Source organism: Uranotaenia lowii, chromosome 2 (assembly GCF_029784155.1).
Source record: "Uranotaenia lowii strain MFRU-FL chromosome 2, ASM2978415v1, whole genome shotgun sequence".
Lineage (NCBI taxonomy): Eukaryota > Metazoa > Arthropoda > Insecta > Diptera > Culicidae > Uranotaenia > Uranotaenia lowii.
In genome coordinates this window covers 297,732,211-297,750,253 of record NC_073692.1, presented here as the reverse complement: position 1 = coordinate 297,750,253, position 18,043 = coordinate 297,732,211, and the positions used below count along the sequence as shown (strand labels likewise).

The following is an 18,043-nucleotide window of genomic DNA, read 5'->3' as shown; positions in this document are numbered from 1 at the left end:
CTCAGAAAAAAGAGTAGAAATTCGAGCAGCACAAAACTACACAAATTACTAATGATTCATATTGTCCGTTTTGGTTAAGTGTTCAAACGTCTCTTAAAGCTTCCATTAAAATAGAATAGATGTCACTACCAGATCTATGTCGTAGTCAGTAGTGACCTCTAGGGGCTACTAGAACAAACTTAATTGAAGCGATGTTTTCACCCAAAGATTTATATCTAGAAATTCTACAATGCTATGACAATCACACGTCATGCCTTGAAAATGGAGCTTTAAATCAGTAACGGATTTTTTAATATGGAAATTTCATGTATTTGATTGATTCATTGATTGTTTAGATATAATTGAAAACAAAATGTCTCTCATTAAAATTTGATGGGTAACTTTTACAGTACATCAGTATAATATGAAATTGACAAATTGCCACTTGCCTAGGAAAATTCCTTCGCTTCAAAATATGTTCATCTCATCCGGTTCTTCAAAAAGAAAAACTGGAAAAAACACTAACAGCAATGAGTCACACTCGTTTCTAGAAAATTAAATTGACAACCTTCAGGTAGGAATGGACCAGCAGTAAAACCGAAACAAGTCTCTACATAAATATATACCTTCAAAATGTTCATTTTGAAAAAAAAGTTCTCCCAGCAATCCTAAATTATGGTTTTGTCAATCACAAGCACAAAAATAATAATTTTTAATAACGACCACTTCCACCAGCTAAGCTGATAACTACCGGACGCATCAGCAAGAAAATGATTTGAAAAGCCGCACACAAAACTTTCGAGGCTCCACTTAGCAAAAATTCGCTGTTACTTTCCGTTAGCAAAAATATTTTTTTACTTTTGAGTTAGCAAAAAGCACAATTTATTTGATTTTAGTAATCAGAAAGTTTATCTTGCTCGATTTTAGTAAAACGAAGGTTTTCTAGCCGCCTTATTTCTAGATAGCAGCCGCTGCCGGTAGAGACAAAAAAATAAACTGACGGGATTCAGTGCCGTTCCGGAAATTCGTTGCTGGCGGTTCTTTTGGTGGCTAAGTTCACGACAAATTGGTAGCCAAATGATAGTGGATGCAAACAGGTAAGAGTCGATCAAGAAGTGTAAAATGTTTTCCGTTTTTTAATTTATGTTTTTTTTTTCCTATTAGGTTGCTGCTGCCGGTGGGGTTCCGGGTTTTAACTGCAACAGTCCGAAAATCGAAAGGGACAAAGCTGGAATTTCAATGCGGTGCGTCCGGAACAACCCCGATGTCGATCGCTTGGCATTTCGCGTTCCCAGGATCGGAACTAAATAAGTTCCATGAAGTGTCGAAATAAAGAGAAAAATCAATTGAAAGTAAACTTATTTTTGTATTCTTTTCAATAATCTAACATTCCCTAAGAAATTGCAAAGAAAAACAATAAATATTGAAATTTCAGGTCTGGGGCGATCTTTTCCTCCGGTTTTTGCTAGAAAAGTGAGCAAAAATTGCGGCGGCTAAATTTGTCTCTCGTTTGCTAAAATTTTAGTTCGAAAAAATTGCTAAATTGATTGCTAAGATTTTAGCTGGTCAAATTTGAGCAAAATTTTGCTAATTTCCGGCCTCGAAAGTTTTGTGTGCGTGCAAATTTGCTTCCACTTTTGTTAGAATGAGTTAAGTCTCGAAGACTGTTTTGTCTCCAACTTCCACATGTACAGCATTGGTAATTGCAGCAGCCAAATTAGATCCCCGAACGAAAGGAGTGCGAAAAGCTTATGAGTGACAAACAATCTTCTGAAGGGTGAACGAACATTGTATTTGTTCACCAAGGTGTGAAAGGTTTTATTTTTTTTTTCCGCAAAAGGAAACTTTGAACTCACACACATCTCACGTGGAGTTGAGGATGAATTCCTACAAATTTTTGTTCAGCAGCATTTGAAGCTCTTCAAGGTTATCGATTGATTGAAATTTATCACAATTTTCCAACCGAGGAAGTGGGACAGGAAATCTTTGACCGTGAGAACTCAGATTCTTTTGTTCTAAAGCTCATTCTTTATAGACTTTATTTCGAAGGCATGATTATTAAAGAATATTCGGTCGTTTAAGATTTTTCAGGTGTTCCAAAATTTAATGTATCACACCTACTGACGCTCCATGTAATGTGGATTTACCTGTTACTTAACATTTCATTGAACAATGAAATTAATGATTTCTTCTTCTGAAAACCATGTGCTAGAAGCTACCAAGTTTATCTAACGTTAAGGGCTAATATTTTCATAGTATAACATCAGACGTTTTCTTGCCGTGATTAGGGATATAGCAATCAATCAATATCACAGTTCATTTCATGAGTTATTACAACGTGATTATTAGAAAAATGAACCATGTTTTTGGGAAGAATGACAGCTTGCTGTTAAATTTCTTGAAAAAAAATGAACCATTGCAGCAATCTAGGGGCTCCTAATTTTAAACTCCGTACTAAATAAAATGATTGTGAGAATTCTTCCAGGATAACTTTTCTACCGAAATATTGAAACTGCCGCTGCAAACGGCAAGAAACGGTGAGGTGACGGAAAAAATTCTCAAGGTGACAAATTCATTAAGCCGACAACACGGCGACGGAGAGTTTTGCTGATGACTATGGCGTTCCTCATAACGCATTTTCCGAAGAAAAGTCCGTGAAGGTTCGTCGCTTTTTACCATCGCGTACATCACCCAACATACATCAAACGAAGAGCCTATTGTGGATACCCAAATTTGAGCCGTGTTCGGTATAAAAATGTAATCCCGCGTCCGGAACGCAGTCAGTGTAGCATCGCGCCTTCGTTCCGGTTTCTGGCCACGTGGCTATCGTGTGTACCCGAAGTGAAATGAACATTTGAACATTTGGAAAAACTGATGGGACTAAGTTTGAAAAGTGTTATGGACTGGGGCTTAAAAATGAATCAAAACCCAAAATCAATCGCCCAGTTGGCGATCGTCCTCGCGAGTGTCGTCCTGTTGGCTAGTCGACCGGTTGAAAGTGCGGCCACAGGCCCCGGAAAATCGTCCGGATCGTCTTCCCTATCGTCGTCGACGGATTCGCCCAAGGATCTAAACTCGGCCGGAAACTTTTGGAATCCCGTAACTCCACCTCAGGCCGAGTACTATCACGATCGGTACAGCAGCCTGCACAGGCCGGATCGAGATAGGACCGATTTTGTGACGACTTCGTTCGGAAATAGCTACGATAGCAAATATGGCGGGGGTTCGTCATCGCTTTACGGCAGCAAAGATCGTGTTGGGTTCAGTATGTGGAAACTTTTGTGCAAAAATAACGAATTCATTTTCAACCAAAACAGAAGAATGGATTATTTCTCCTACTATTTTTCCTGTTTCACAAATATACTCGATTAGTTTTTTTTATTGTATCAAAAGGAATAATTCAACTAGTGATCGGAAAACTTGAAAACCCATTCGAATCCGAGATCAAATAACGTTCTCATACGACGCACGTTGAAAAACACTATACGGATTTGAAAATTGTTATAAAAGCATCAATCCAGGAACCATTATTTAGCATGACTAACTTTTTTTAATGATTCAGAATTAGAACTCCAAATCAAAATGAACATTATACCAAAATGATCGGAATCTGAATGATGTGTTCAGAATTCTTACTTTGACTAGACACCGAAATTCAGAGTAAAAAATTTTCAATTCAAGTTCAGATTCTGATTCCGAATTCAGATTCAGCTCCAGATTCAGAATTCAGATTCAGAATTCAGATTCAGAATTCAGATTCAGAATTCAGATTCAGAATTCAGATTCAGAATTCAGATTCAGAATTCAGATTCAGAATTCAGATTCAGAATTCAGATTCAGAATTCAGATTCAGAATTCAGATTCAGAATTCAGATTCAGAATTCAGATTCAGAATTCAGATTCAGAATTCAGATTCAGAATTCAGATTCAGAATTCAGATTCAGAATTCAGATTCAGAATTCAGATTCAGAATTCAGATTCAGAATTCAGATTCAGAATTCAGATTCAGAATTCAGATTCAGAATTCAGATTCAGAATTCAGATTCAGAATTCAGATTCAGAATTCAGATTCAGAATTCAGATTCAGAAATCAAATCTCTTTTAACCCATTTTCTATTTAAACTTATTTAGATATCCTTATAAAAAACTCCAATTTGCGAATCTATTATTTTCTCTGCAAGAAAATTTCTGATTTAAAGTTGATTGACGTATTTTGTCTACTAAGGACTCAAAAAATTATCTTCTTATGAGCTCATTAAGGAATCTGAATTAAAATAACGATTTGTGATTCTGATGTCTGGCGCTTTTGGAACTCTACTTTCGTTGACTTGGTATTGAATTTCAAGCTCTTATCCATAATTTTTAACTTAATTTAACCTGGAATGAATGAAATAAAATTTTAGCATTTCCTTTGGACTGGTTAGCAATTTGCTACAGAGAATGAATGAATAAATTGGAAAATTGTTTTTTTTCATGTCTTGGTCCCTTTTTTTAATTCATTTTTTACATATAATTAAAAAATTACATGAAAGATCAATCAATGATATCACAAGGCAACAACATTTTTCGAAATGCAATTTTTTTTAATGGGTTTGACTCGTTTGGACGTGTTGAATTTATTTATGCATTTAATTTCATTTTACCAGCTCTCATTTCTGAGATTTTTAAGCAATCCCACTTTTAGACAGGGTTTATTAAAATCAGTATAAAAACAAAGCGAAGCCAACCATTATTTTAATTTACTTTTTGCGCAGAATATTTCAAAATATGATAATCTAACAATCTATATTAATGGCAAGAAGAAATATAGATCCCGTCTAAAGTAAGCATTCCAGATTGTCTGGTTTTATCCGGACTTGCCCGAAAACTCAAGGAAAAATTCAAGACGAGTTCGGTCCGGCCCGGATTCCTGGATTTTATGAAAAACTGACCGGTTTTTGCACGGAGTTATTGTACAAATTTTCTCAATTTACCAAAAATTTTATTTTTGTAAGCGAAAACGATTTTTTTTAGAATTATATTCAGCAAAATTAATAAGAAATTGGTTTTGGAAGCAACAAAATTCGATGTGCATCGAAAAACAATTCTCGCGTGAGCTTTCATTACGTCGTATGAAACAAAGTGCAAAAAAATACAAAAACTGACATAAACTAGTCGCAACTACTTTTCATTAAGAACATTTTTCGCCTGGACAACATAATCTATATGTGAAATACAAATTTTAAAGTTGTTTTGGTATCATTTGCAGCAGTTTTATGAGAAATCTTAAGATGTTTCATACGACGTAATGAAAGCACACGCGAGAATTAAGTTTCAAGTGATTTTAATCTATTTTTCTCTTAATTTTGTTCAAATAATGGATAAATTTTGCCCAGATTAGTCCGGATATTGTCGGATTTTTGGATTGGAAAATTTGAAATCGAATGCCCGGTTTTTTGCCAGGTTTTAAAAAGAATCGCGGAGTTGATCGGCACAGACACGTGCTGGAAAAATTCTGGAATAATTAGTCTAAAGGGATAGGAGAAAGGACAACAAATTGATACAAATGTTCAATATTTGCAACCGAAAAAGTACAGAAATTAAACTCTTTAGCTGAAAAAAAAAAATCTTTTTTTTGAACAATAAAGTTTTTTTGTAGAACTTAAATTGTATGTAATCATAAAACAAATCTTCTGTGAATTTTTATTACAATTTTAAACGAACGCTTCTGGAGCGATTATTGGTGATAGATGGGTTATCATAGAACCGCACGGGCCATGTCTGAAAGTTTTATATATGGTTAAGAAAATTTTGAACATTATTTTGGCAGAAAAAGAATTCAAATCAATCAAAACTCTCCAAATAATGGCACATTTTACCAAAACATTCTTTTGGACAATTACTTCCATGTGTATAATATCTATAGTGATGATCTCCTTTCGTAGAAATTTCATATTGAATCCAGAAGGTTGCAGCTTTCAACTTTCGCTGAAAATCAAGAAAGTATTTTTATATCTTCTGTGACTATTTTTGCCCCTGGAGATAGGCACTACCATTAACATTTCTTCCTATGAAAGAATAACCGTTGAAAAAAAATTATTTCTGGGGATTGAGAATAACAAATGAAAAGAAATCGGTTCGAAAATAACTGGGCGGAAATAAAATTTTGAAATTCAAGTAATATATGTAAAAAATTTTACATTTTTCGATGTCGTAAAAACCTTAACCAGTATGACGGATTGGCTTAATGATATCACCTATAAAATTTATATTGCTTTTTTTATCCTATACCAACAATGTTGGTGTAAATACAGTTTTTGAACAATCACCATTTTTTTCAAATGATATTTTTATAATTCAGTTGCCAGTCTGAGCGAAAAATGCATCGAAATCATGCAAATCAAAGATTAACCTTTTGCATAATTTCGTTTTCATATGCTGGAATATGATTGTTTTGCATCATGTGTTTGATAATTTCAAAATTAATAATAATAATAATTTTTATGATTTTAGCAAGTAGAATTTTGTGTAGTATTTTTTACCCCTTAATGTATGCAGCATCCTTATACTTGTTCTACCCTAATTGACAGAAAATATGTACAATTTAATTCGATCAAAACCTAAATTTACTCCAATTTGGTGCTTTATGCGTTATGACATCACAAATATTTTTTTTATATATATTAAAAACTATAAATTTTCAAACGTTTTCATTTGATTTTTCATTAAAAACAAAGTTTGTTGCAACTCTCCCCTTTTTCTTAGTAGGGTGAAAATCGGATTGTTTTGAAAATTTAAAAACAACTTGTGATACCAACTATTTTTGTGACTTCTCAGTTTAATGTCCCATCAACGTTAAAACTTTTGATGTACAAGCGATATGATTATCTGTGGACATTAAATTTTTAAAAGCTATTGAAGTTCAAATGTCCCAGTTGACGGTATTTTACGAAACATAAGTTTTTTTTTTGTTTCGATTATAGTTGTTTTACCATCTCTATGGCATTCGCGACTTTATCAACGTTGCAGTTGGCGTATTGTTATTGAGAAACTTATCCGGTACAACTGTGTTCGATGTTTACTCTTGGGCTCGAACTCGCGGACATCGACTCAAGAGACAACATAAAATACTTGCCAACTGAGCTATATCACAAGCCCCAACATAAGTTTTATGATTTTCTCAATCAAGCCTCCTAAACCCATTTTTTTTTTAAATTTCACAGAAGCTTAGTTTTATTATTACAAACAACTTTTGTTGTATGAAAAGCTTTATCGTTGAGAAAATTTTTGTGACATTTTTTTTTCAGTAATTGCATAAACATAGGGGCTATTTTAGAACGAAAACACATGCAGCTAGGAGAATAAACTGCCGATTTCGTTAACCCCGTCCTTGATTGAGTTTTGTTTAGGTCAACAAAATGCACCATCTATAGCAAATTGTGGGATCTGAACTTGAAGTATTATAACGAAAATTGTCCGTTTAAGCCCTTTGTATGGTAGCGTAGTTTTTAAACGACACTTACAAATACAAACATCAAATTATTTCGGGAAAGCGAGAAAATCTCCCTGCACTTTTATATTAATAATGTGGAGTTCAAAAACTTTTAAAATACAATCATGAATTCGCTCAATATTAAGTAAATTTTTGTCAATAATTTATGACTTTATAAAGTGCCATGATAATCGTTTGTTTTTTCGTTTCCGTAGGGGAGGATGAGGATACTTGATCCCTGGGGATATTTGATTCCTTCGCTATATCTCGAAACCGGAATGTCTTAATACTTACATCAAATGTTCTAGAAAAATGAGCCAAATAGAAAAAAACAACAATGATGTTATCTCAATAAATTTAAAAAAAATATGTTTCGAGTTATTGAACTTAGTTTGAAAAATTTCACAAAATGTGATTTGAAGATCTTTTTTATCACTTTAAAATGTTTCCATAATTAAAAAAAATACAATGAAAATGTTTATTCCAAATTGTCAATCGTTGAATATGAATGATTTGAAAGCAATAGTAAACTCTCAATTTTTTTTTAAGAAAAAGTTCTCAGAAATGTATGTTATGGGTTTAATTGTTCCCTAGAGTCCAAAATGATATATTTTTCTGATTATTTTTTTGGTTATCACGAAATCACGATTTTTTATCCAATAACTGGTCGCGATTCGACCAGACCGAACTGAACGCCAATTTGAAAAAAAATTGAGTTATCTATTGTAGCGGATGAGAAACATGACAAACTACATTTCCAATGAAAATAAGAATATTTTTCCTGTTTTTACTGATTTTATTAGAAAATTTCAATGTTGCAGACAGTGGAAATGGCAAAAATGAATTGCGCCAAAGTGAACTGAGAGCCAGCTTTGAGGTGAAGATGAAAAGCATGTTTTGGTCATGAAACTGATTTTGTGCTAAATAAGCTAATGTGTGTTGGTTTTTTTCAATTCAAAACAGTTCTTCGGCTTGTCAAGAACTAATATCTAATAAATTAAATGATAAGAAACGTTCCCGTGGCTAAAAACTTCATGTTGCGGATTGTTAATATTTATTAAAATCTCGTTCCGCCAGACTGAACCGAATCCCTTGAATTTTGTTTTCCAATTTACTTAAGGGAATGTTAGGATTTTTGACATTTAACGATAAAAGATGCTTTATTTTATTGCTTACTGTCGTTCAGAACGCAACCGGTAAGTTTAAATGACAGATATTCCGCTTTTCAAAAGTGCAAAATTTGTATGGCTCGGTTCACTCTGGCTCAACGAAAAAAACCATTTTTCAAGCATCATCCAAACTCGTTGCGTTGATTTTCAAAGGGAAAAAAAGATTTTAACATACAATTTTTCAACGTTCTTCGAAACGGAATAATAATCTATCCAAATTGCTCCTTAGTACTCATTGATGATAAGTCACTGATAAAATGAATTAATTGTCTTATTACGAGTTGCTCTGTGCTTGTTAACTAATGATCTATCTTGTTAACTTTGTTTTTTTTCAAAGAGCATAACTTGTTAAGCAAAATATACTCCACTAAGTAATATTCGTCGGAATAATCAAAATTGAATTTTTCTAATCAATTGAGAAAAAATAGTAAAATTTCCGTGTTAAGATTGGATTGAGTTCTTGGGGATAAATGTACCAAATATTCGGTTTTCAAACGGTTATTTCACGGATATCCAATATACATTTTCAGAAGCCTATCTCAGAATCTTTAAAGAAGAAAGATTACAAACCAGTTTCAATCTTGTTGAAACTTACAAATTACAAATAAGCTGATTTTGGTTTGTTTATCATTCGGCAAAAATTGCATGGCATTAAAAAAGCTGAGATTAATCTGAAGTTTTCAAGGAAAAAATCGTTACGTAACGATTAGCATACCTCCCCCCCTCCCCTATGTCACAATTCGTAACGCTCGAGCTTACCCCCTCCCCCCAGGTGCGTTACGTAATTTATGGATGCCCCCTATGGCAAAAAATAATAAACGGACTTTTATCTTTCGATTTTGCTAGATTTTTGCCTAGGATCAGGGCACCCTGAATTAAGGATCAAGTGTCCTTTAGAAAGGGATCACGTCTCCTTTAACTTCAAAAATATCACTTTATTTCGTCTCACGAAAATGCTGCCAGTTAATCAATGTATTCATGTATCGTTCTAACTTTTAGAGCATATAAACATGAAATTATACGCTAACAAAAAATGCAAAAGACAGCGAGTTGCTAAATATTCCAAAAAAAGATATGACGATATGACCCATTCTACCCTACTTATTTTATTTTTAATGCCTACACAAAGGCGTTAAAAATTGACTCCTCCTCTGAAATACATATTCAGCATTTTCTAGATGGTATGCATTCAGGCGTTTTCTTACATGACAACCAAAAATTCGATGCATCTGCACCTGTAGGCGGCTAAAAATGCAACTTAATCGTACGGTTAAGGATTACAATTTTATTTTTTTTTTTGCAGGTCCCTTTAGCTCTGGAGGTTCCTATTACAGTTCAGGAGGTGTTTTTGATCGAAAACAACCGCCCTATGGACCAGCAACCCCCATAGACTACCCACCAACCTATGCCCATGAGTACGACACCCATTACGACTATCAGCCCCATGGGCACGGTTACAGCATAGGACACTCGCACAGTGGAAAGGTTCGATCATCGAATTGATTTTTCCGCCCCAAACTTTATTCAACTTTCGATCGTTTCAGGACATTGCAAAATCTGTACTTATTCCACTGGCCGGTGCAGCTCTACTCGGTATTGCCGCAGCTCTGGTGGCCAATCCAGTTCTCCTCCATCTGGGTGCCGTCGGGTTGGGCAAACGGAAACGGCGAGATGTGTCGTCTTCTGATGCACACCATTTGGCATATCGAGCGCAGATTGTGAAACCAACACTATGAATTGGATTACTTCCCACGATCCCACCACTCAAATAATGCATCATTATTCGCCGCCCAGGACTCATTTCGATATCTATTATTTCTGCAGTAGCTTTTTTCTACCATCGTTACCTCGTTCGGCTGTACGGGATGTATAATATTTATTAAGATATTGAAACGTCCCTTTGAGATGTCAAAGTGCTATTAAAGTAGAATTTATGTATGTTATTAGTTTAAGCCTTAATATAGGTCCCCTTCATTAACAACTAATTTATATACTAACTAACTAGTAAGAGCAAATAAATGGGTAATTTATGATTAAAATTATGTTTTTTTCATTTTTAAAGCAATTCTGAAAAAACCGTTATTTTTGCTCACTCGGATTACAATTAAGTTTTTTTTTCAGTTCTACATAAATCAAACACCATCATGAAAGTGAAGGAAGCTCATATTTATCTAGAAATCAGAGATCTTTGTAGATCATTGAAAAAAAAAAGTAATTCAATCATGAAAAAGTCAAATTAAAACCACAGTTAAAACGGTTGAAAATTTATAGTTTTTTTAAATATTTGTGCATGATGTCATAACGCATAGAGCATCAATTGCAGTAATTTTTGGTTATGTTCGAATTCAATTTTACATTTTTTCTGTCAAAAATGTTTTGCATACATTAAGGGGTAAAAAATACTGCAAAAAATTCTACTAGCTGAAATCTCTGAAATCTTAAAAATTAATGTTTGGATGGATGAAATTTTGAAATTAACAAACGCGTGATGCAAAACAATCATATTCCAGCATAAGAAAACAAGGTTTAAAAGGTGAATCTTTGATTTGCATTTTAGCCCAGACTGGTAACTGAATTCTAAAAAATTAATTTAAAAAAAAATTGGAGATTGTTCGAAAAACATTTTTGCACCAACACTGTGTTGGTATAGGTAAAAAAAAGCAATATAAAGTTTGTAGGTGATATCATTAAGCCAATCCGTTAAACTTGGTAAAATTTTTTACGCCATCGAAAAATGTGTTGTACATTTTGCTCGATTTTTTCAATTTTCTATGAGAATCAAAAACTTTAGAAAACTATCTCACGATGTGAGAAACTATATGTCATGTTCATTTTGTTTTCATTTAATGATAACTTTTATGATTACAATCCACTTTTGTTCTACGAAAAGCTTTAAAGTTGAGCAAAAAGTGTATAACTTCTTTTTAGATATTGCCTAACTATTGCCTTACTATTGCCTAACTACCTTTAAGTAGCGGAGATTGAGGAGACGTGACTTGATCCCATCTTCTTGTTTCCATCATATCTTTTAGGGCAAATTTAGCAAGTCGCCGTCTGTTGCATTTTTTGTTAGCATGAAATTTCAAGTTTATATGCTCCAAAATCAGGAACGATTGATTAATCGATACAAGACGTCTGAAAGATTTACATTTGAAATACAAACATGCATAACAATATTCCTTCTTCATGGTTATTTTTGTCAAAGCGATGAAATGTATCGTCGAAAACTATGAATTCTAATGTGAATTCAAGGGACCGAGGACTATAATAACCATTGTGTAAACCATACAATTTATATGGTTTGTGATGGAATTCATTGTTTTTTTTTTCATATGGTGCAATCTTATTGAATTCAAGCGTTTTTTTTTTTTTTTTTTTTTTTTTTGTAAATTATTTATTTGAAACGGCTCATACCTTTAGGCTTTAAGGAGCCAAACTCGTTTTGTTTGATTACAATTGTGTACTTAGATCTAGTTCACTTTTTTTTTTTTTGAAGAAAAAGAAAGATAGAAAGGGAAATATGAAAATAAAGAGAATTATAGTCGAAGATCGATAGCTTTTAGGAAAAGGTATATCTCGAACATATAGTCCAAGTCCATCATACCTAATACATCCCTCACTGGAACGTCGGGTGGTTTTCCTCGGGCCCGAAGGGAATCTATAAAGTTCGCTCTGGCGAATAGGTGGTCCTCACACGACCAAACAATATGCTCGATGTCATGGTAACCTAGACCACATCCGCATAAATTGCTGCCAGCAATATTTAAACGATAGAGTACCGCATTCATGGAATAATGATTGGACATGAGACGGGAAAATATACGAATAAAATCCCGAGTCAGGTTCAATCTATTAAACCAGGGTTTAAGGCTTACCTTTGGGATAATCGAGTGGAACCACCGACCCAACTCATCCTCGTCCCATCTACGCTGCCAGTTGACAAGAGAGTTTCTTCGAGCCAAGAAGTAAAATTCGTTGAATACGATTTCACGCTGGTAAATGTTGCCTTCCATCGCACCCACTTTTGCAAGGGAATCTGCCCTCTCATTGCCTGCTATTGAGCAATGTGAGGGGACCCAGATAAAGGTGATAGAAAAGCAACGTCTTGATAAAGTGGTCAATATATCTCGTATCATTTCGAGGAAGTACGGCGTGAATTTTCCTGGTTTTATAGAGCGGATTGCTTCAACAGAGCTGAGACTATCAGTTATAATATAGTAGTGTTCAATAGGTCGTGTGGCGATACTATTCAAAGCCCAGTGAATAGCTGCTAACTCTGCAACATATACAGAGCATGGTGACTGGAGACTGTGAGATGCGCTGGATATTTCGTTGAACACTCCAAATCCTGTTGTTTCCTCTATAAGTGATCCATCGGTAAAGTACATTTTATCAGCATCGACGTGTCTATATTTAGCTTCGAAAATTCTTGGAATCAGAAGAGGACGATGCGGATCCGGGATTCCACGAATTTCCTGCTGCATAGACAAATCAAACTGGACAGAAGAATGATCGTAGTCTGGGCTACAAACACGAGTTGGAGAATACGAAGAAGGGTTTACCTGCATTGACATGAGGATATGGTATATAGACATAAATCTGGTTTGAACATTTTGCTCAAGTAACCTTTCGAAATTTACAATCACCAATGGGTTCATGACCTCACACCTGATGAGGAACCGAAGTGATAGTAAATTGAATCGATCTTTCAAAGGGAGTATTCCTGCCAAAACTTCAAGACTCATGTTGTGTGTTGAGGGCATACAGCCCAAAGCGATACGGAGACAACGGTATTGGATACGCTCTAGTTTTATGAGGTGAGTTTTGGCAGCTGACTGGAAACAGAAGCTACCATATTCCATAACGGATAGAATAGTTGTTCGATACAATTTGATAAGATCTTCTGGATGGGCTCCCCACCAGGTGCCAGTAATTGATCGGAGAAAATTGATTCTTTGTTGGCATTTTCCTTTCAGATACTCAATGTGGGCTCTCCAGGTACACTTGGAATCAAACCAAACCCCAAGATACTTGAAACTCCTCGATTGAGTGATCGTTCTGCCTAGGAGTTGAAGCTTAGGTTGAGCAGGTCTACGTTTCTTAGAGAAAACAACCATTTCCGTTTTCTGAGGGGAAAACTCAATCCCAAGCCCCAAAGCCCAGGAAGACAATCTGTCTAAAGTATCTTGTAAAGGCCTGTGCAGATGAGACTCAGTAGATCCTGTGACAGACACTACTCCGTCATCTGCAAGTTGTCTTAGAGTGCAGCCTTCAGAGAGACAGCTGTCGATGTCACTCACATAAAAGTTGTACAAAAGTGGACTCAAACATGAACCCTGTGGGAGGCCCATGTAAGATGTTCTTCTAACTGCAAAATCTCCGTGAGCAAAGTTCAAATGTTTCTCACAAAGTAAGCTGTATAAGATGTTGTTCAATAGAGGAGGCAGACCCCGGGAGTGCAACTTGTCTGACAAAACCTCTATTGAGACTGCATCAAAAGCTCCTTTTATGTCTAGAAACACTGAAGCCATTTGCTCACGTTTTGCGTACGCCATTTGTATCTCTGAAGACAGCAAAGCAAGGCAATCGTTTGTCCCTTTGCCCCTTCGAAACCCAAATTGAGTATCTGAAAGGAGACCATTTGTTTCTACCCATTTGTCCAAACGAAACAATATCATTTTCTCCATCAATTTGCGTATACAAGACAACATCGCTATTGGACGGTAAGAGTTGGGATCAGACGCTGGTTTTCCGGGCTTTTGGATAGCAATGACTCTCACTTGTCTCCAATCTTGGGGAACAATGTTATGCTCCAAGAATTGGTTAAATAAATTTAACAAGCGAAATTTTGCAGCATCCGGAAGGTTTTTCAACAAGTTAAATTTGATTTCATCAATTCCCGGAGCTGAATTGTTGCAAGAGAGGAGGGCAAGTGAGAATTCGACCATCGAAAAGCTTGAGTCTAGACCACTATCAGACCTATCAGGAGGCACGTTCCGGATTATTTTTTGCACAGGTGTAGAATCTGGACAGACTTTCCGTGCGAATTTAAATATCCACCTATGTGAATATTCCTCACTTTCATTTGTAGATGATCGATTACGCATGCTTCGTGCCACTTTCCACAAAGTACTTAAGGATGTTTCACGCGATAACCCACTAACAAAATTCCTCCAATACGCCTTTTTCTTCCCCTTGGTTAACTTTTTAAACTGATTTTCAAGGGAAACGTAAGCTTCAAAATGGACAAGAGTTCCATGTTTTCGAAATTCTTTAAATGCTATTGATTTGTCCTTATAAAGCTTAGAACACTGAGGGTCCCACCATGGATTAGGAGGCCTTCGATGAATAGATGATTCTGGGATGGGTTTTGTTTGAGCGTCAACTGCACTATCGTGTATCAGACAAGAAAGAAAGTGGTACTCCTCCAAAGGAGGTAAAACGTGCATAGAGTCGATGGCGGTTTTAATTGTGTCCGAGTACTTTTTCCAGTCGATGTGTCTTGTAAGGTCATATGTCATATTTATTGTGTTCGAAGAGCTGACCCCATTGGTGATAGTAATTTCGATAGGTAAGTGATCACTACCATTCGGATCATGGACTACCTTCCACTGGCAATCAAATGATAGTGAATTTGAGCAGAGTGAGAGGTCAATTGCACTTTGTCTTGCAGGAGGTTTAGGTACCCGTGTTTTTTCACCCGTGTTCAATACTGTTAAATTGAAACTGTCGCAAATGTCATAGATAAGAGTAGAACGACTATCGTCAATTTGTTCTCCCCAGACAGTTCCATGTGAATTGAAGTCACCCAGGATCAACCTTGGCTCAGGGAGCACTGAGCACAGGTCCTCTAGGTGATTTCGATCCACTGCAACTCTCTGAGGCCAGTACAAACTGACAACACATAAGTCCTTACCTCTTATTGTTGTATGACATGCAACAGCTTCAATTCCGCCTGATAAAGGAAGGTGAATTCTATAAAAAGAGTGGCACTTATTGATCCCCAAAAGCACCCCTCCATAAGAATCGTCACGATCCAGACGGATAATATTAAAATTGTGGAATGAGATGTTAGATTGAGAAGATAGCCAAGTTTCGGACAATGCAAAGATATCACAGTTTGTTTTATGAAGTAAATAATTCAATGAATCCAATTTTGGAATAAGACTACGACAATTCCACTGTAGTACAGTGATATCTCCGACCTCTCGGCGTAAATTAGCCATCGAGAGATACAAACACTGAAAGGAGGGGCCAAGTTTGCATCAATTGCTTTAAAAATGTCTTTAATACAGGAAGCATTGCAAATACAATGTCTTTCACGGGTTCTGATACATTAAAACACGAAAAAAATCCGTTCAAAATGTCAGTCAACTTAAAGAGCCCAGACTGAGTCGTTACTTCTGGCATCACGTTTGGGGTTTGGGTTTGCGAAGCTCCCGCAGCTGTTGGTTTATTCTGCAGTGGTGCATTTCCGCGGAAACCTGGAGGAACTTGTTTTTCCTTTTCAGCAGCAGTCGACTTTTTCTCGTTTCTATTGGAAGAGACAACCGTAGCTATTTTAGCTGGTATTTTCGGAGAAGGCGCCTTTGTTCGCTTCCGAGAGCCTCCTGCAACGAAGACTGGCTGAACTTCATCAGCCGTATCTGTGTCTTCATTGTCAACTGACAGCACAGAAAAAATGTTACTGGTCTGAGGTTGGACCGGTGGAGAGGCGCTCTTTAATATGGCGGCATAAGAACGCTTGGAGCGTTCTTTTAAAGAGCGCCTCTGTTTATCCCAGCTTGCCTGAAATGCCTCGCAGGAGGAGATATCATGGGGTGAGCCCCCGCAATAGACGCATTTTTGCTCAACTGCTGAGCATGCTCCTTCCCCATGATTCTCCCCACAATGCAAGCATCGCTTCTTGTTGCAGCAATGCGAAGCAGTATGCCCCAACTTGATGCAATTCTTGCATTGCATTGGGCGAGGCACATAAAGGCGTACTGGAAGCCTTAAAATTCCGTCAATCAAGACGTAATGAGGGAGGGCTGTTCCTGCAAATGTAACCCGAATCGAGGCTGAAGGCGAATACTTGGTAACGCCATCAACGACGGAGGCAGTCATGAGTTGGCGACAATCCAAGATTCCGACCGAAGTCGAATCAAGGCTCTTGAACTTACCTACGCCGTGAGACTTAACGTATTCAGCCTCCAAACTCGATTCGGTGATCACACCCTCGATCTCTACGTCTCGAGATGGAATATAGAGCTGATACTCTAAATTAAAAAAATTACTGGCAAGAATTCCGTTTGCGGCCTTCCGGTCGGCCACAACAACGCGCAATTTGTTCGGACGTACTTTGGAAACACTGGTAACGGAGGGCCACCTAGCCAGATCTTTCGTGATCTGCACTAAATTTAATGGTTTTCCGTTAGTTTTGGGCCGGATGAAAACCACCCCCGGCCCAGAAGAGGATGAATTATCAGGATAAACTCGGAGTCGGGTTGTTTTTCCCGCAGCTGCAGATGGAGTAGCAATATCAACTGGCGGAGAAGGATGAGCATTCGAAAAACCAGCTACAGCTGAATCCTCCAGATGCTCCTCATCCTCATAGATGATTTGCTCACCATCCACCTCTGGCGGGTCCGACCCCCCGCCTTCGCTCATATTTCATGAAAATAAAAGCGAAGCTCAATTTGATCGAAATATATAATAGAGAAAAAATAGAATTAGAAAAAGAGAAAAGTAAGAAAAGTATAACAAACTTGATTTTTGTTTTGATTGGCTCCTTCAGTGGTGATCCCAACCACGTGGTCCTTCTTCGAAGATGGCTGCCACGTCAAGTCTCGGCTCGAGCAAGAACGACCAGATTGATGATGATGATGAGTCAAACAATGGCGGCGGCCCTCGTGGTGACCAGTTGAGGGCAGTCAGCTAGCCAGAAAAAAACCTTTTTTTTTGTCGACCAACACTATAATAGCACCACTTTGGCGAGCTGGGGTCTGCCTTTGGCAGAAAAACGTATAGCGCGGTACAAAACACCGTATTAAACGCCCGAACGGAACGAAACACCCGGATATATTGGACGAAATCTCGAAACGCGACTGTTCACTATGAGCGATACGAGACGAAATGTATTCAAGCGTTTTAAAAATAAATCGACGGTTTCTCGAAAGTTAGGACAAATCCTGAAAAATTAGGACACCTGGCACCCCTTCATTTATCCGATTCAGACGTCTTTATTTTTCTCGCTGTCACTGTGACGCGAGAAATGTCAAACTGTGAAAAATCGATTGCGCGAGCACGCAATTTTCGCCCGTATCGCGCCGTTCTATCCTGCTCTACTCTCTAGCCGTTCAACCGGTTCAACCATTGTGCGTGAACAGGAAAGCCTATATGGAACATCGGGCGAAAATGTAATTTTGTTTTAAAGAGAACTGAA

At 36.8% G+C, this 18,043-nt stretch overlaps 1 protein-coding gene across 1 annotated transcript; it reads left to right on the top strand.

Annotated features, from left to right (window-relative positions):
* The first annotated feature begins 2,864 nt into the window (after positions 1–2,864).
* On the top strand, positions 2,865–10,588 carry LOC129750127 (uncharacterized). Its single transcript, XM_055745354.1, has 3 exons — positions 2,865–3,244; positions 9,923–10,104; positions 10,164–10,588. Exons 1-3 carry the CDS (start codon positions 2,878–2,880, stop codon positions 10,353–10,355), a joined length of 741 nt encoding a protein of 246 aa, XP_055601329.1. The 5' UTR covers positions 2,865–2,877; the 3' UTR covers positions 10,356–10,588.
* The last annotated feature ends 7,455 nt before the right edge of the window (positions 10,589–18,043 follow it).

Coding starts and splice junctions, on each gene's coding strand:
- LOC129750127 (XM_055745354.1), top strand. CDS start 2,878: ATGGACTGGGGCTTAAAAATGAATCAAAACCCAAAATCAATCGCCCAG. Junction 3,245..9,922: donor CAAAGATCGTGTTGGGTTCA/GTATGTGGAAAC, acceptor TTTTTTTTGCAG/GTCCCTTTAGCTCTGGAGGT. Junction 10,105..10,163: donor GACACTCGCACAGTGGAAAG/GTTCGATCATCG, acceptor CGATCGTTTCAG/GACATTGCAAAATCTGTACT.